Source organism: Panulirus ornatus, chromosome 58, assembly GCF_036320965.1.
Source record: "Panulirus ornatus isolate Po-2019 chromosome 58, ASM3632096v1, whole genome shotgun sequence".
Taxonomy (NCBI): domain Eukaryota; kingdom Metazoa; phylum Arthropoda; class Malacostraca; order Decapoda; family Palinuridae; genus Panulirus; species Panulirus ornatus.
The window spans coordinates 39604943-39627537 of record NC_092281.1 but is presented as its reverse complement, the minus strand read 5'-3'; the positions used below and the strand labels follow the sequence as shown (position 1 = coordinate 39627537).

At 34.2% G+C, this 22595-nt stretch overlaps 1 protein-coding gene across 1 annotated transcript in view; it reads left to right on the top strand.

Moving 5' to 3' along the window:
* The window catches only part of LOC139766743 (uncharacterized), a 318468-nt gene that overhangs the window by 282900 nt on the left and 12973 nt on the right, over positions 1-22595 (top strand). Inside the window, exon 12 of the mRNA XM_071695665.1 lies at positions 21586-22090. Within this exon, the coding sequence (XP_071551766.1) occupies positions 21586-22090 (505 nt within the window). The remainder of the gene's footprint in view (positions 1-21585; positions 22091-22595) is intronic.

Genomic DNA, 22595 nt, shown 5'->3' with positions numbered 1-22595 from the left:
CGCTGTGACATTATAACCATCATGATGAAATAGACACCATGATAATAAAGTTACTTTGGCAAGATATCGAACATGATTTCATTGTCATGATAACAATATAGTCAAAATGCGAATATATAGTTACCGGAATGTTATAGTTATCATGATAATGTATCACTTACGACAAAAAACGTATGATTAAAAAAATGAAAATATAGCAACAGTAAAAAAAGATCACGTTGCTAATATAGCCAAAGTGATGATATATATATATATGATAGAAATGTAACCAAAATAAGGAGATGGCCAAAATGACAGTATGTTCATAATGACAAAAATTCCACTATGAAAATATATTCTCCATGACACTATAGGTACACTGACAGTAAAGCTATCTTTACAAAAGCGTAAAATTAAAATACAGCAAACTACAACATAGCCACCATGACAATAAAGCCATCTTGACAATAATATCACGATATAATTCAATCACCAGGTCAATAGAGTCACCTTGACAGTAATCTTACAATGACTTTATAAATTTCATGAAAATATAGCCCCCATGTCAAGATATTTGCTATGACAATTTAGCCATTATGAAAATATAGTCACGACGACGATATGTTCACTATGACAATAAAGCTACCATGATCATATAACTGATATGACAAAGTAATCAAAGCAAAAATATAGAAACATTCAACTTATATTGACAATGGCAATATAACCACCTGACAATATAGATACTGTTAATAGATAGTCGTTTTCGGATCATAGCAAAAATATAGACTCCAGGACAATATAGTCTCTGTGAAAAAACAGTGACTCAGACAGGATTTATCATCATGATATGCTCATAACATTATAGCTGTCATGGAATTGTAGTCAACATGACAAAATTATCACAATGAAATAAAATGACATTACAATATAGTTACCTTAATCATACACTAATCATGATCATATGAGCAGCAGGTTGACATAAACAAGATCATAGTGTAAAAACCATGACAATTTAAGTGACATGATGAGATGATATCCATTCACTTACACTTACAATACCACATAAGTTTTCATGAAAATATTATCATGATCATATAATCACAACAATATTGTCACTAATTACAAAATATATCCCGAAAGACAAAATTAACCATAACAACATAGCCATTAAGTTGATATAGCGACCAAGATAATGTAGCCAGGACGGCATTATATTGAAAGTAAGAATACAACCGTCATGCCAATGTCTTCACCATGAAAATGTAGCTACCATGAAAATATAGTAACCTTGACTATGTAGCTACCATGATAAAGTATATAATTGAAAAATATCCACAACAAGAGGTTAGTTGCTAAAACACTATATAGCTATGCCAATATCGCCAAAATGTTATTATTGCCATCATGATAATGTACCGCCAGAAAAGAAATATATATACCCACTACTCGGCGATATAGCTATTCTGACAATATTGCCAACATGAAAAGACATTCACCTCCTTGTTATATAACAAAAATGACAAATAGCCATGATGGCGATATAGTGATTTAACAATACAGCCACTATGGTGATAAAGTTACCATAACAATGTGATCTCAACGACAATGTAGCCAACATGACTATATAGTCACGTTGACAATACAACCACCATGACAATACAGATAACATGACAGTACCGTCTCTAAGACAATATTGCCATCAATTTGACAAATTATATGACAATATAGATATTATGGCAACATAGTCACCATAACAATATACTCAGAAATGCAATATAATCGACATGATAAGATTATCCTACCATGAAAATATAGCCACCTACCATTTTGGTTTCCATTGCAATGTAGAAACAGTAATAAAAGATTTACCATGACAGTACTGAAACCATAACAGTATAGCATATCATGGCAATGTAGTCAGCTGATAATCTAATCAAAATGACAATTTCTCTTCTATAATGGTATATCCTCAAGGGCAATGTCAACACCATTAAAAAGGCTTCTACGAAAATACAGTCATTATGACATTATAAAAATCATGATAAAAAAGTCACCATGACAATATAGTTATCTTGACAATATAGCCACTGTGACATTATTGTTATATTGATAATATAGGCGCTCTGACAATATTGTCGCCATAGAAATATAATTATCATGATAATATTTTGCTTATGACAAAGTATGCAAGAGTTAAATAATGACAATATATTACCTATAAAAAGATCACCTTGCCAATATAGCTAAGGTGACGATATATACATTATAGGAATGTAACTAAAATGAAAAGATAGGCAAAATGACGGTATGATCATAATGACAATACTGCCACTATGAAAATATGTTCTCCATGACACTATAGCTACACTGACAAGAAAGCCCTATTCACAAAAGAGCAACATTGAAAATACAGTAAACGAGAATATAGCCACCATCATAGTTCAGCCACCATGATAATAATGTTACGATACAAATCATCACCATGTCATTAGTCACCTTGATAATAAACTTACAATGACTATATAAATATCATGAAAATATAGACTCCATGTCAGCATGTCAGCCATGATAATCTGGCCATTATGATAATATAGTCATGACGGCAATTTATTCACTATAACAATATAGCCACAGTGATCATATAACTGCTGTGACAATACATTCAAAGAAACAAAAAAGGAATATACAAATCATATTAACTATGGCAATATAACCATATGACAATATATATACTGTGACAAATAGTCGCTTTTGAATCATTGCAAACATATAGCCTGCAAGACAATATAGTCTCAATGACAAAATAGCGACCAAGTCAGAATATATTATTATAATATGGACAACTTGACAGTATAGCCCATAAAATGATGTAACAATCATGAAACTGTACCTGCCAAAACATTATAGATATGAAATCTAAGTCACCATGACAAAATTATTACAATGAAATATCATCGGCATTACAATATAGTTACCATAATCATAGACCAATCATGATCATATAATCAGCAGGTTGACATAAACAATATCACATTATAAAAACCATGACAATATAAGTGACATGATGATATGATATCCATACACTTACACTTACAATACCAAAGAAGGCGCCATGAAAATATTGTTATCATGATCATATAATCACAACAATATTGTAGGTAATGACAAAATATATCCCACACGACAAAATTAATCATAGCAATATAGCCATCAAGTTGTTATAGCGACCAAGATAATGTAGCGAGCATCGTATTGAGAATTACAATACAGCCATCGTGCCAATGTCTTCACCATGACAATATAGCTACCATGAAAATATAGTAACGTTGACAATGTAGCTGCCATGGTAAAATATTCAAAATAAAAAATATCCAAAAAATATCCACAACAAGAGTTTAGCTGCTAAGGCGATATATCACCATCCCAATATCTCTAAAATGTTAGTATAACCATCATGGTAATATATCAACAGAAAAAATACCCATCACAACGATATAGATAACTTGACAATATACTACTCTGACAATATAGGTAACATTAAAAGACATTCACCTCCTTGAAATATATAAAAAAAAACTGACAAATAGCCATCATGGCAATATGGTAAACCAAACAATATAGCCATCATGGCAATATAATAACCATAACAATGTAGTCTTAATGGCAATATAGTCACCATGTCCATATAGTCACGATGACAATACAACCGCCATGAGAATACAGAAAACATGAAAATACAGTCTTTATGACAATATTGCCATCAATTCAACAAGTTAAATGACAATATAGATATTATGGCAACACAATCACGATGACAATATACTCAGAAATATTATATAATCGTCATAATGAAATGATCTTACAATGAAAATATAGTCCCCCTGCCACTATGGCTTCCATTACAATATAGCCACAATAACAAAAAATTCACCATGACAGTACTGAAACCATAAGAATATAGCATATCATGGCAATGTAGTCATCTGATAATGAAAAATGAAAATTTCGCTTCTATTATCGTATAACATCAGGGAGAAAATTTAAACACCATTAAAAAGTTACCATGGAAGTACAGTCACTAAGCAATTATATCATGATGAAATAGTAACCATGACAATATAGTTATCTTGGCAATATAGCCACTCTGAGATTATAGTCATAATTACAATATAGTCGCTATGAAAATATTGTCACCTTAAAAATATAGTCATCAAAATGATATATCGCTTGTGACAAAATATGCATGATTAAAAAAATGACAATATAGCACCTATAAAAAAGATCACCTCGCCACTATAGTCAAGGTGACGATATATACATCATATCAACGTAAAGAAAAAGAGAAGATAATCAGAATGACTGTATGTTCATAATGACAATACTGCAACTATGAAAATATGTTTCCAACGATACTACAGCTTCACTGACAGTAAAGCCATCTTCACAAAAAGAGTACTGTTGAAAAAACAGCAAACGACTATATAGCCACCTAGATAGTATAGTACAGTACATAGATATCATGAAAATATCGCGTCCATATGAGTATATTTGTCGTGAAAATAGAGCCTACATATGAATATCTTTGAAATGACAATTTTGCGATTATGATGATATAGTCAAGACGATAATATATTCACGATAACAATAAAGCCACCATGATCACATAAATATGACAATAGAGTCAACGTAACAATAAACGCATTTATAAATTATATTCACCATCGAAATATAGCCACATGATAATATGGATACTGTGACAAAATAGTCATTTTTGGATCATAGAAAACGTATAGCGTCCAGGAGAATATAGTCTCTATGACAGAATGGCGAAAAAGGAAGGATTTATCATCACAATACAGTCACCTTGACGATATAGCCAATAAAACAGTAGAACAAACATGAAAATGTACCAACCATAACAATATAGCTTACATGAAAATATAGTTACCATGACAAATTCATTACAATGAAATACAAACGATATCACATCATGGTTTCGATAATCATACACCAATCATGATCATATAAAATAAAACCTTCAGAACAAAGCAAGGGTAGCGACAACGCAGGGAGGAATAGCTACAACCTAACTCTGAAAGACGACAGCAGCTCCGTACACGTCGGTGGCTGGTGCGCGACTGTCATCAGGTGACTACATTGTCATGATATGCGCTATTGTTATGGTTCCAGTACTGTCATGGTGAATGTATCATTATGTTGGCTACATTGCAATGGAAGCCATAGTGGCAGGGTGGCTATGTTTTCATGGTAGGATCATTTTGTTCTCGCGGTTCTTTTGCATTTGTGAAAATATTGTCATGGTGACTGTGTTGCCATAATAACTATATTATCATTTAATTTGTTCAAGCGATTGCAATATTGTTATAGACACTTTGTTGCCATGTTGCCTGTATCATCATGATGGTTGTATTGTCATCTTGACTATATAGTCATGTTGGCTATAATCCCATTAAGATTATATGGTTATGATAACTATATTTCCATGGTGACTATATTGATAGGTGATTATATTGCCATGATGGCTATTTGTCATTTTTGTTATACTGAAAGGAGGTGACTGTCTTTTCATATTGAATATATTATCAGGGTAGCTATATTATTAAGTTAGTTATATCATTGTGGCTATTTTCTTTTTCTGGTGGTATATATCCATGATGCCTAGACTAACATTTTCGCGATATTAGCATGGTGATATTGTGTCTTACCAACTAAACTGTTGTTGTGGATATGTTCCATGGGATTGTATTATCATGGTTGCTACATTGTCAAGGTTACTATATTTTCATGGTAACTACATTGTCATAGTGACGATATTGGCATGGTGGCTGTATTGTTATTTTCAATACAATGCCATCCTAACTACATTGTCTTGGTCGGTATATTTACTTGCTGGCTATATTGCTTTGGTTTATATTGTCGTTGGGGATATATTTTGTTATTATCTACAATTTTGTTTTAATCATAAGATAATGATAACAATACTTTCATGGCGGCTTATTTGGTAATGTGAGTGCAAGTGTATGGATATCATACTATCATGTCACTATATTGTCATGGTTTTTATACTGTGATGGTTTATGTCAGCCTCCTGATGATATCATCATGATTGATATATGATTATGGCAACTAAATTGTAATGACGATTATATCTCATTGTGACAATATTTTCATGTTGCCTACATTTTCATGGTAGCTATATTGTTATAGCAGGTACATTTGCATTGTTGTTTCATTCTTTTTATCGGCTATGCTGTCAAGGTGACTATACCTTAATGAAAAATCTTATCTTGGTCGCTATTTTGTCATGGACACTATATTGTCCTGGAGCCTATATGTTTGCTATGATCCGAAAGAGACTATTTTGTCACAGCATCAATATTGTCAGGTGCTTATATTGCCATAATGAATATGATTTGAAGGCTTCCTTATTGTTGCGTTGACTGTATTGTCATATCACTTATATGATCATGGCTATATTGTTATAGTGAATATATTGCCGTCGTGACTATATTATCATGTTGGCTAAATTGTCATGGTAAGTATGTTGACATGGAAGCCTTATTTTCATGATATTTATATAGTCAGTACTATTCTATTATCAGGGTGACTCTAATGTCACCGTGACTGAATTATATCGTGACATTATTGTCATAGTCGCTGTACTGTCATGGTGGCTATATAGTCGTTTGCTGTATTTTCAATGTTACTCTTTTATGAAGATTGCTTTATTGTCATTGTAGCTATATGTCATGGGGAATATATTTTCATAGTAGCAGTATTGTCATTATGGACATATCGTCATTTTGGCTATCTACTCATTTTGGATACATTGCGAAGATTTACATATCGTCACCTTGGCTATATTGGCGAGGTGATCTCTTTTATATTTCCTATAATCATGCATATTTTTCCATAAGCGATACATTATCGTAATAACTATATTATTAAGGTGACAGTATATTGTCATGATGACTATATTATCATTATGACTATAATCTCTTAGTGGCTATATTGCTATGATAACTGTATTGTCATGGTGACTATTTCATGATGATGGTTATAATGAAACTGTGACTACATTTTCATTGTAGCTTATTTAATGGTGCTGATTTTGCCCTTGACGATATATTATTATAAATACGGAAATTACATTTTGATTAAAATATCAAATGAATGCATTGATATGTTATGCTATAATGTTATAGTTTCAGTACTGTCATGGTGAAGGTATATTTTCTTGGATACATTACAATGGAAGCCATAGTGGCAGGGTAACAATATTTTCATGGATGGATCATTTTGTTATGACGATTTACTTTGTGCTTTTATTGTTCTGGTGACTGTGTTGCCATAATATCTATATTGTCATTTGATTTATTAAATTGATGGCAACGTTATCATAGAGACTGTATTGTCATGTTGCCTGTATGGTCATCATGGTTATATTGTGATCGTGAGTATATGGTCATGGTGGCTATACTGTCATTAAGATTACATTGTTATGGTAACTATATTGCCATGGTGGCTATATTGTTAGGTAACTATATTGCCATGATGGGTATACTAGTATTTTGGCGATATATTTGGCTATATTGTTAAGTTAGCTATATCACTGTTTTCGGTATTTTTTCTTTTGGTATATTGCCATGATGGCTATACTAGTATTTTGCCGATATAAACATCGTTATATAGTGTATTCGCAGCTCAACTGTTGTTTTATATATTTTTTCATGGGGATATATTATCATGGTAACTACATTTTCAAGGTTACTATATTTCATTCATGTAAGCTACATTGTAATGATGACGATATTGGCATGGTGGGTGTATTGTTATTTTCAATATAATGCCATCCTGGCTACATTATCTTGGTCGCTATATCAACTTGATGGCTATATTGCTACGGTCAATTTTATCGTTGGGGATGTATTTTGTCTTTACCTACAATTTGGTTGTGATTATATGAACATGATAATATTTTTATGGTGGCTTATTTGGTATCTTGAGTGTAACTATCTGGATATCATATCATCATGTAACTTAGATTGTCATGTTCTTTTACGGTGATGGCGCTTATGTCAAAATGCTGATTATATTATCATCATTCATGCATGATTATGGTAACTATATAGCAATCTCGATATCTTTTGTGATTATTTTGGTATGCTGACTTCATTTTGATAACAGTTATATTGGTATTGCAGGTACATTTTCATGGTTCTTTCATTGTTTTATGGGCTATACTGTCAAGGTGGCTATATAGTAATGATAAATCCTGTTTTGGACGCTGTTGTCTCCTGGTCACTACATATCCTGGAGGCTGTATGCTTCCTATGATCCGAAAGCGACTATTTTGTCACGGTATCTATATCATCAGGTGGCTATATTGACAAAGTGAACATATTTTGAATGTTTCTTTAATGTTGTGTTGACTATATTGTCACATCAGTTATATGGTCATGGTGGTTATGTTGCTATAGTGAATATATTGTCGTTTTGACTATACTATCATCATGGCTAAATTGTCATGGGAAATATATTGATATAGATTCTCTATTCTCATGATACTTATATACTAATTGTAAATATATTTTCAAGGTGACTCTAATGTCACGGTGATTGACTTATATTGTAACATTATTGTTATGGTGGCTGTACTATCATTGTGGCTATTTTGTCGTTTGATGCGTTTTCAATGTTACTATTTTGTGAATATGGCTTTATTGTCAGTGTAGCTATACTTTCATTGGGAAGAAATTTTCATAGTGATGGTATTGTCATTATGAAATAGTCATTTTGGCTATCTTCTAATTTTGGTTACATTGCTATGCTGTATATATAGTCACCTTGGCTATATTTGGAAGATGATCTTTTTTATAGGTGGTATATTGTCATTTTTTGATCGTGCATATTCTGTCATAAGCGATATATTATCATGATAACTATATCATTAAGGTGAAAATATTGGCATGGCGACTGTATTGACTTTATGACTGTAATCTTACGATAACAATATAGGTACCCTGATATAGAGGCAACATGAAAGACAATCACCCCCTTGTAATATAACAAAAAATAACAAATAGCCATCATGGCAATATATTCATTTAACAATATAGCCACCATGGCAATATAGTTACCATATCAATATAATCTTAATGGAAATATAACTACCATGACCATATAGACACGATGACAATACAACCACCAAGACAATACAGGAACCATGACATTACATTATGACAATATAGCCACCAATTCAACAAATCAAATGACAATATAGATATCATGGCAACAGTCACCATGATAATATAGATATCATGGCAACAGTCACCATGACAATATACTCACAAATGCAATATAATCGACATAACAAAATGATTATATTATGAAGATATAGCCACTCTACCACTATGGCTTGCATTACAATGTAGCCGACATAATAATACATATACCATGACATTCCTAAAACCACAATAATATAGCATATCCCGACAATGTAGTCCCCTAATGATTTAATCAAAATCAAAATCTCGTTTTATAGTGATACATCCTCAAGGGCAAAACCAACACCATTATAAAAGCTACCGTGAAAATGTAGTCACCATGAAATTATAACCATCATGATAAGATAGTCACCATGACAATACAGTTATCTTGGCAAGATATCCAACATGAGATTATAGTAATGATAACAATATAGTCACAATGGCAATATATAGTCACCGGAATATTATAGCTATCATGATAATGTATCACTTATGACAATATATGCATGATTGAAAAAAATGACAATATAGCAAATATAAAAAAGATCACATTTCTATTATAGCCAAGGTGACGATATATTCATTATAGTAATGTAACCAAAATAAGATGATAGCCAAAATGACAAAAATATCATAATTGCAATAGTGCCACTATGAATATATATTCTCCATGACACTATATCTACACTGACAGTAAAGCTATCTTCACAAAAGCTTAAAATTAAAAATACAGCAAACGGCAATATAGCCACCTTGACAATACAGCTATCTTGACAATAATGTCAAGTTATAAATCAAGCGCCAGGACATTAGAATCACCTTGATAGTGATCTTAAGATAACTTTATAAATATCATGAAAATATAGCCCCCATGTCAACATATTTGCTACGACAATTTAGCCATTATGATAATATAGTCACGACGACAATGTATTTACTATGACAATAAAGCTACCATGATCATTTAACTGATATGACAATATAGTCAAAGCAAAAATATAGAAACATTCAACGTATATTCACAATTTCAATATAACCACCTGACAATATAGATACTGTGAATAAATTGTCGCTTTCGGATCATAGCAAACATATAAACTCCAGGACAATATAGTCTCTGTGAAAAAACAGTGACTCAGACAGGATTTATCATCATGATATAGTCATAACATTAAAGTTGTCATGCAATTGTAGTCAACATGACAAAATTATCACAATGAAATAAAACATTACAGTATATTTACCATAATCATACACCAATCCTGATTATGTAATCAGCAGGTTGACATAAACAATATCACAGTGTAAAAACCATGACAATATAAGTGACTTGAGGATATGATATCCATTCACTTACACTTACTATACCAAATAAGCCACCATGAAAATGTTATTACCATGATCATATAATCACAACAATATTATAGCTAATAACAAAATATATCCCGAACGACAAAATTAACCATAGCAATTTAGCCATCAAGTTGATATAGCGACCAAGATAATGCAGCCATGATGGCATTATATTGAAAATAACAATACAGCCACCATGCCAATGTCTTCACCATGACAATGTAGCTACCATGAAAATATTGGAACCTTGAGTATGTAGCTACCATGAAAATATAGTAACCTTGACTATGTAGCTACCATGATAAATTATTTAAATTGAAAACTATCCACAACAAGAGTTTAGCTGCTAAGACACTATATCACCATGCCAATACCGCCAAAATCTTATTATTGCCATCATGATAATATACCGCCAGAAAAGAAATATATATACCCACTACTCGACAATATAGCTATTCTGACAATATTGCCAACGTGAAAAGACAGTCACCTCCTTGTCATATAACAGAAATGACAAATAGCCATCATGGCAATATAGTGACCTAACAATACAGCCACCATGGCAATATAGCTACCATAACAATGTAATCTTAATGACAATATAGCCAACATGACTATATAGTTACGATGACTATACAACCACCGTGACAATACAGATAACATGACAGTACCGTCTCTAAGACAATATTGCCATCAATTCAACAAATTAAATGACAATATAGATATCATGGCAACACAGTCACCATGACAATATACTCAGAAATGCTATTATAATCGCCATAATAAAATCATCTTACCATGAAAATATAACCACCTTACCATTTTGGTTTCCGTTGCAATGTAGCCACAGTAATAAAAGATTTATCATGACAGTACTGAAATCATAACAATATAGCATATCATGGCAATGTAGTCACCTGATAATTTAATCAAAATGACAATTTCTCTTCTATAATGGCATATCCTCAAGGGTAATATGAACACCATCAAAAAAGCTTCTGTGAAAATACAGTCACTATGGCATTATAGATATCATGATAAAAAGTCACTATGACACTATAGTTATCTTGGCAATATAGCCACTATGACATTATAGTCATAATGACAATATAGTCGCTATGACAATATTGTCACCATAAAAATATAATCATCATGATAATATATCGCTTATGACAAAGTATGCATGAGTTTAGTAATGACAATATACCACCTATAAAAGGATCACCTTGTAAATATAGCTAAGGTGACGATATATACATCATAGCAATGTAATTAAAATGAAAGGATGCCAAAATGACGGTATGTTCATAATGACAATACTGCCACTATGAAAATATGTTCCCCATGACACTATAGCTACACTGACAATAAAGCCATTTTCACAAAAGAGTAACATTGAAAATACAGCAAACGAGAATATAGCCACCATGATAGTACAGCCACCATGACAATAATATCACGATATAAATCCTCACCATGTCATTAGTCGCCTTGATAATAAACTTACAATAACTTTATGAATATCATGATAATATAGCCTCCATGTCAACATATTTGCCATGACAATTTGGCCATTATGATAATACAGTCTCGATGATAATTTATTCACTATAACAATATAGCCACAGTGATCATATAACTGATGTGAAAATACAGTCAAAGAAACAAAAAAAGAAATACACAAATCATATTCACTATGGCAATATAACCATATGACAACATAGATTCTGTGACAAATAGTCGCTTTTGAATCATAGCAAACATATAGCCTGCAAGACAACATAATCTCTATGACAAAATAGCAACCAAGACAGGATATATCATTATGATATAGACACCTTGACAGTATAACTCATAAAACCAATGTATTATCATAGTAGCTAGATTTTTCAAGGTTGATATATTTGCATGGTAGCTACATTGTCATGGTGACGATATTGGCATGGTGGCTCTATTGTGCTATAATGTTATCATGGCTATATTATCTTGGTCGCTTGATTAACTTAACGGCTATATTGCTATGGTCAATTTTGTCGTTGGAGCTATATTTTGTCATTAGCTACAATTTTTTTGTGGTTATCTTGATAATATATTATGATGGTGGCTTATTTGGTATTTTGAGTGTAACTGTATGGATATCACATCATCATACTACTTATATTGTCATGGTTTTTATACTGTTATGGTGTTTATGTCAACATGGTGATAATATTAGGATTGATGTATGATTATGGTAACTATATAGCAATGGCGATTATATCTTTTTTATCATTATATTGTGGTGACTACATTTTCATGATAGTTATATCGTTATGGCATGTACATTTTCACGGTTGTTACATTGTTTCAATGGCTATGCTGTCAAGGTGGCTATATTGTAATGATAAATCCTGTTTTGGACGCTATTTTGTCATGGACAATATATTGTCCTGGAGTCTATATGTTTGCTATGATCGGAAAGCAACAATATTGTCACAATATCTATACTGTCAGGTGGCTATATTGCCATAGTGAATATATTTTGAATGTTTCTTTATTATTGCATTAACCATATTGTCATATCAGTTATATGATCATGGAGGATTTATTGTTATAGTGAGTCCATTGTCGTTGTGACTATACTGTAATAATAGGTAAACTGTTCTGGGAAATACAGTGCAGCCACCATGACAATAATGTCACGATGTAAATCAATCGCCAGCACATTAGAGTCACCTTGATAATAAGTATATAATGAGTACATAGGTATCATGAAAATATGCGTCCATATGAATATATTTGTCGTCACAATATAGCCCCCATATAAATATCTTTGAAATGACAATTTAGCCATTATGATAATATAGTCAAGACAATAATATATTCACCATAACAATAAAGCCACCATGATCACATGAATAATGAGACTATATAGTCAACGTAACAATAAACACATTTATAAATTATATTCAATATGGAAATATAGCCACATGACAATAGAGATACTGTGATAAAATAGTCATTTTGGATCATAGCAAACATATAGCGTCCAGGAGAATATTGTCTCTATGACAAAATAGCGAAGAAGAAGGGATTTATCATCACAATAAAGTTACCTTGACAGTATAGCCAATAAAACAGTAGAACAACCATGAAAATGTACCTGCCATAACAATATAGCTTACATGAAAATATAGTTACTATGACAAATTCATTACAATGAAATATAAACGATATCACATTATAGTTTCGATAATCATACACCAATCATGATCATATCATCAGCAGGTTGACATACACACAATCATAGTATAAAACCCATGACAAAATAGGTGACATAATGATATGATATCCATACACTTACACTCACAATCCCAAATAAGACGCCATGAAAATATTATCAAGATTATATAATCACAATAAATATGTAGCTGAAAAAATATATCCCTAACGACAAAATTAACCATATCAATACAGCCGGGATAATGTAGCCATGATAGCATTATAACACAATAAAGCAACCATGCCAATATCCTCACCATGACAATGTAGCTACCATGAAAATGTATAAACCTTAAAAATGTAGCTACTATGAGAATCAGTTCCCATGAAAAATATCCACAGCAACAGTTTTGCTGCTAAGACACTATATCACCATGCCAATACCACCAAAATGTTAGTGAAGCTATCATATCAAAATACCTTCAGAAAAAAAAATCCCACCGCAACAATATAACTAACATGACCTTGATAATATACCCAATATGACAGTACAGCCACCAGGACAATAAAATTACGATATAAATCAATCACAATGACATTAGAGTCACCATGATAATAAACTTTTAATGACTATATAAGTATCATGAAAATATTGCGACAACATCAACATATTTACCATGACAACTTAACCATTATGATAGTATAGTCAAAACAACAATATATTCACCATAATAATAAAGCCACCATGATCATATAAGTTATATGAAAATATAGTCAAGGCAACAATAGATAAACATTCAAATTATATTCAATATGAAATATAGCCACCTGACAATATAGACGCTGTGACAAAATAGTCGCTTTCGGATCATAACAAACATATATCCTCCAGCACATTATAGTGTCCTTGATGAAATAGCGACCAAAATGGATTTATCATTAAAATATAGCCATTTTAACAGTATAGCCAATAAAACAATGTAACAACCATGAAAATGTACCTGCCATAGCAATATAGCGAACATGAAAATGAAGTTACCTTAACAAAATAATCGCAATGAAATATTATCGCCTTTGCTATATAGTTACCATTATCATACACCATTCATGATGAGATAATCAGGAGGTTGACATAAAAACCATCACAGTATAAAAACCATGACAATATGGTTGACATGATGATATGATATCCATACATTTACACTCACAATACCAAATAAGTCGCCATGAAAATATTGTTTTCATTATCATATCATCCCGAAAAAATTTAACTAACAAGAAAGCATTTCCCCAACGACAAAACTGACCACAGCAATATGGCCATCAACTTAATATTGCGACCAAGATAACGTAGTCCTATTGGCAATATATTGAAAATAACAATACAGCCACCGTGCCAATATCGTCACCATGACAATGTAGCTACCCAAACAATGTATTAACCTTGACAACGTAGCTACCATGATAATGTTTTCCTATGAAAAAATATCCACAACAACAGTTTAGCTGCTAAGACACTATATCACCATGCCAATATCAACAAAATATTAGTATAGCCATCATGGCAGTATACAGCCAGAAAAAAACAAACGATATAGCTAACATGACAATATAGCTACCCGGACAATATAGCCAACATGAAAAGACAGTCCTCTCATTGTAATATGACAAAAATGACAAATAACCACCATGACAATATAGTCGCCTGACAATTCATCAACAATGGTACTATATTACCATGCCAATATCGCCAAAATATTAGTATAGCCATCATGGCAATATACCACCAGAATGATATAATACCCACCACAACGATATAGCTAACATGACGATATAGGTACCCTGACAATATACTTAACTTGAAAAGACATTCATCTCTTTGTAATATAACAAAAATGACAAATAGCCTTCATGGCAATATAGTCACCTAACACTATAGCCACCATGGCAATACAGTTACAATAACAATATGATCTTAATAGCAATATAGCCACCATGACCATGTAGTCACAATGGCAATACAACCACCAAGACAATACAGACAACATGCCATTTCAGTTCCTATGACAATATTTCGATCAATTCAACAAATTATGTGACAATATAGAAATTATGGCAACACAGTTGCCATGACAATATTCTCACAAAAGCAATATAATCTCTAAAACGAAATGATCCCACTATGATAATATAGCAACCCTGCCACTATGGCTTCCATTTCAACGTAGCCACCATAATAAAACATTTACCCCGAAAGCATTGAAACCATATAGCATATCATGACAATGTAGTCACCTGATAAAGCATCAAAATAAAAAACTCCTTTCTATAATGATATATCCTAAAGGGCATAATCAACACAATTATGAAAGTTAACACGAAAATGCAGACACCATGACATCATAACCATCATGTTAAAATTGTCACCATGACAATAAAGTTATCTTACCGATATAGCCACTATGAGCTTATAATGACAATATAGTCACCATAACACTATTGTCACATTGACAATATAGTTATCATGATAATATAACGCTTATGACAAAATATGCATGATTAACAAAATGATAATAGAGCAACTATAAAAGAATCAGCTTGCCCATGTAGCCAAGGTGACGATATATATATATATATATATATATATATATATATATATATATATATATATATATATATATATATATATATATATATATATATTTATTCTTTATTTATTTTGCTTTATCGCTGTCTCCCGCGTTAGCGAGGTAGCGCAAGGAAACAGACGAAAGAATGGCCCAACCCGCCCACATACACATGTATATACATACATCTCCACACACACACAATATACATACCTATACATCTCAATGTACACATATATATACACACACAGACGTATACATATATACACATGTACATAATTCATACTGTCTGCCTTTATTTGTTCCCATCGCCACCTCGCCACACATGAAATAACAACCCCCTCCCCCCTCATGTGTGCGGGGTAGCGCTAGGAAAAACACCAAAGGCCCCATTCGTTCACACTCAGTCTCTAGCTGTCATGTAATAATGCACCGAAACCACAGCTCCCTTTCCACATCCAGGCCCCGCACACTTTGCATGGTTTACCCCAGACGCTTCACATGCCCTGGTTCAATCCATTGACAGCACGTCGACCCCGGTATACCACATCGTTCCAATTCACTCGATTCCTTGCACACCTTTCACCCTCCTGCATGTTCAGGCCCCGATCACTCAAAATCTTTTTCACTCCATCTTTCCACCTCCAATTTGGTCTCCCACTCCTCCTCGTTCCCTCCACCTCTGACACATATATCCTCTTGGTCAATCTTTCCTCACTCATTCTCTCCATGTGACCAAACCATTTCAAAACACCCTCTTCTGCTCTCTCAACCACACTCTTTTTATTTCCATACATCTTTCTCACCCTTACATTACTTACTCGATCAAACCACCTCACACCACATATTGTCCTCAAACATCTCATTTCCAGCACATCCACCCTCCTGCGCACACCTCTATCCATAGCCCACGCCTCGCAACCATACAACATTGTTGGAACCACTATTCCTTCAAACATACCCATTTTTACTTTCAGAGATAATGTTCTCGACTTCAACACATTCTTCAAGGCTCCCAGAATTTTCGCCCCCTCCCCCAACCTATGATTCACTTCCGTTTCCATGGTTCCATCCGCTGCCAGATCCACTCCCAGATATCTAAAACACTTCACTTCCTCCAGCTTTTCTCCATTCAAACTTACCTCCCAATTGACGTGACCCTCAACCCTACTGTACCTAATAACCTTGCTCTTATTCACATTTACTCTTAACTTTCTTCTTTCACACACTTTACCGAACTCAGTCACCAGCTTCTGCAGTTTCCTACATGAATCAGCCACCAGCGCTGTATCATCAGCGAACAACAACTGACTCACTTCCCAAGCTCTCTCATCCACAACAGACTTCATACTTGCCCCTCTTTCCAAAACTCTTGCATTCACCTCCCTAACAACCCCATCCATAAACAAATTAAACAACCATGGAGACATCACACACCCCTGCCGCAGACCTACATTCACTGAGAACCAATCACTTTCCTCTCTTCCTACACGTACACATGCCTTACATCCTCGATAAAAACTTTTCACTGCTTCTAACAACTTGCCTCCCACACCATATATTCTTAATATCTTCCACAGAGCATCTCTATCAACTCTATCATATGCCTTCTCAAGATCCATAAATACTACATACAAATCCATTTGTTTTTCTAAGTATTTCTCGCGTACGGTCTTCAAAGCACACTGCTCTTCCCCAATCTGATGCTCTGTACATGCCTTCACCCTCTCAATCAATACCCTCCCATATAATTTACCAGGAATACTCAACAAACTTATACCTCTGTAATTTGAGCACTCACTCTTATCCCCTTTGCCTTTGTACAATGGCACTATGCAAGCATTCCGACAATCCTCAGGCACCTCACCATGAATCATACATACATTAAATAACCTTACCAACCAGTCAACAATACAGTCACCCCCTTTTTTAATAAATTCCACTGCAATGCCATCCAAACCTACTGCTTTGCCGGCTTTCATCCTCCGTAAAGCTTTTACTACCTCTTCTCTATTTACCAAATCATTTTCCCTAACCCTCTCACTTTGCACACCACCTCGACCAAGACACCCTACATCTGCCACTCCTTCATCAAACACATTCAACAAACCTTCAAAATACTCACTCCATCTCCTTCTCACATCACCACTACTTGTTATCACCTCCCCATTAGCCCCCTTCACTGAAGTTCCCATTTGCTCCCTTGTCTTACGCACTTTATTTACCTCCTTCCAAAACATCTTTTTATTCTCCCTGAAATTTAATGATACTCTCTCACCCCAACTCTCATTTGCCCTCTTTTTCACCTCTTGCACCTTTCTCTTGACCTCCTGCCTCTTTCTTTTATACCTCTCCCACTCATTTGCATTTTTTCCCTGAAAAAATCGTTCAAATGCCTCTCTCTTCTCTTTCACTAATAATCTTATTTCTTCATTCCACCACTCACTACCTTTTCTAATCAACCCACCTCCCACGCTTCTCATGCCACAAGCATCTTTTGCGCAAGCCATCACTACTTCCCTAAATACATCCCATTCCTCCCCCACTCCCCTTACCTCCTTCGTTCTCACCTTTTTCCATTCTGTACTCAGTCTCTCCTGGTACTTCCTCACACAAGTCTCCTTCCCAAGCTCACTTACTCTTACCACTCTCTTCACCCCAACATTCTCTCTTCTCTTCTCAAAACCCCCACAAACCTTCATCTTTGCTTCCACAAGATAATGATCAGACATCCCTCCAGTTGCACCTCTCAGCACATTAACATCCAAAAGTCTCTCTTTCGTGCGTCTATCAATTAACACGTGATCCAATAACGCTCTCTGGCCATCTCTCCTACTTACATACGTATACTTATGTATATCTCCCTTTTTAAACCAGGTATTCCCAATCACCAGTCCTTTTTCAGCACATAAATCTACAAGCTCTTCACCATTTCCATTTACAGCACTGAACACTCCATGTATACCAATTATTCCCTCAACTGCCACATTACTCACCTTTGCATTCAAATCACCCATCACTATAACCCGGTCTTGTGCATCAAAACCACTTACACACTCATTCAGCTGCTCCCAAAACACTTGCCTCTCATGATCTTTCTTCTCATGCCCAGGTGCATATGCACCAATAATCACCCATCTCTCTCCAACAACTTTCAGTTTTACCCATATCAATCTAGAATTTACTTTCTTACACTCTATCACATACTCCCACAACTCCTGATTCAGTTGATATATATATATATAAATATATATATATATATATATATATATATATATATATATATATATATATATATATATATATATATATATATATATATATATATATCATAGCAATGGAAACAAAATGAGAAGGTAGCCAACATGACGGTATGTTCATAATGACAATATCTTCACTATGAAAATTCGTACCTCATAACACCATAGCTACACTGACAATAAAGCCATCTTCACTAAAAAGTTACATTGAAAATACAGCAAACGACAATGTAGCCACCAAGACAGTACTGCCTCCATGACAATAATGTCACGATATAAATCAATCACCATGACATTAGAGTCAAATTGATAATAAACTTACAATGACTATAGAAATATCATCAAGATATAGCCTCCATATCAACATATTTGCCACGACAATTTAGCCATAATGATAATATAATCACGACGACAATATATTCACTATAACAATAAAGCCACTATGATCATATAACTGATATAACAATGTAGTTAACGCAACAATAAAGAAACATTCAAATTATATTTACTATGGCAATATAACCATTTGACAATATATATACAAATGCAATATATTCATAACAAAATGATCCCACCATGAAAATATAACCACCCTGCCACTATGGCTTCCATAGTCACGACAACAATACATTCATCAAAACAATATAAAGCCACCAGGACCATATAACTGATATGACATTATAGTTAATGTAACAGTAAAGACTTCATGAAATTATATTGAATGTTGCAATATAGCCACCTGACTTTATATACACTGTGACAAAATGATAACTCTCGGATCATAGGAAACATATAGCCTCCATGACTATATACTGCCCACGACAAAATAGCGACCAGGACAGGATATATTACTGCAATATAGCCACAATGAAAGTATAGCCCAAAAAAATATAACATCCATGAAAATGAGCCTACCACAACAATATAGCTACCTTAAAAATATATTCACCATGATAAAATAATCTCAATGAAATATAATCGACATTGCAATATATTTACTAACCATACACCAATCATGATCATATAATCACCAGGTTGACATAGACACCATCGCAATATATCACATGGCCCGTCACGTGGACACAACAATAACTGATCAATATATCAGTGTAGCCCGTGACGTAGACACAAGAACTGATCAATATATCAATGTGGCGCGTCACGTGGACACAACAAGGACTGATCAATATTTCACTGCAGCCCGTCAAGTGGACACAACAAGGACTGATCAATATATCAATGTGACCCGTCACGTGGACACACAAGAACTGATGAATATATCAACTTGACCCGTCACCTGGGCACGAGAAAAACTGATCAATATATCACTATGGCCCGTCACGTAGACACAACAAGAACTGATCAATACATCAACTTAACCCGACACATGACAGGATAAGAACTTATCAATACATCAGTGTGGGCCGTCAACTTGACCCGACAAGAACTGATCAATATATCAATATGGCCCGTCACTTGCACACAACAAGAACTGATCAATATAGCAACGTGGCACATCACGTGGACACTACAATAACTGATCAATATATCAATGTGGCCCGTCACGTGGACACAAGAACTGATCAATATATCAACGTGACGCGTCACGTGGACACAATTAGAAGAGATCAATATATCAATGTGGCCCGTCAAGTGGACACAAGGACTGATCAATACATCAATGTGACCAGTCACGTGAACACGACAAGAACTGATCAATATATGAATGTGGGCCGTCATATGGACACAATAAGAACTGATCAATATGTAAATGTGACCTGTCACGTGGACACAACATGAAATGATCAATATATCAATGTGGCCCGTCAAGTAGACACAAGAACTAATCAACATATCAACATGGCCCGACAGGTGGACCCAACAATAATCGATCAATATATCAATGTGGCCCGTTATGTGGACACTAGAACTGATCAATACGTCAACGTGGCGCGTCAAATGGACACAACAAGAACTTATCAATATATCAATGTGTCCCGTCAAGTGGACACAAGGACTGATAAATATAATGTGACCCGTGATGTGGACACAAAAAGAACTGAACAATACCTAAACGTGACCCGTCACCTGGACCCGACAAAAACTGATCAACATATCAATGTGGTCAGTCACGTGGACACAACAAGAACTGATCAATACATCAACGTAACCCGTCACTTGGAGACGACAGGGACTGATCAGTATATCAATATGTCCCGTCACGTGGACACGACAAGAACTGATCAATATATCAATATGGCCCATTACGTGGACACGAGAAAAACTGATCAATATATCAATATGGCCCATCACCTAGACACAAAGAAAATTGATCAATATATCAACGTGACCCGTCACGTAGACACGACAAGAGCTGGTCAATGTATCAATATGGCCCGTCACGTGGACACAAAAAGAACTGATCAATATATCAATGTGACCTGTCACTTTAACACAACAAGAACTGATCAATATATCTATATGGCACGTCACGTGGACACAAGAAGTGATCAATATATCAATACGGCCCATCACATAGACAAGACAAGAATTGAATAATATATCAATGTGGCCCGTCACGTGGACACAACAAGAACTGATCAATATATCAATGTGGCCCGTCACGTGGACACAACAAGAACTGATCAATAAAACAATGTGACATGTCAAGTGGTCACGACAAAAACATCATTATATCAATATGGCCCGTAACCTTGACACGACAAGAACTGATCAATATATCAATGTAAACCATCACTTGGACACAAGAACTGATCAATATATCAACGTGCCCCATCACGTGGACACAACAATATTTGATCAATATGTCAATTATGTCAATGTGGCCCATCACGTGGACACAAAAAGAACTGATCAATACA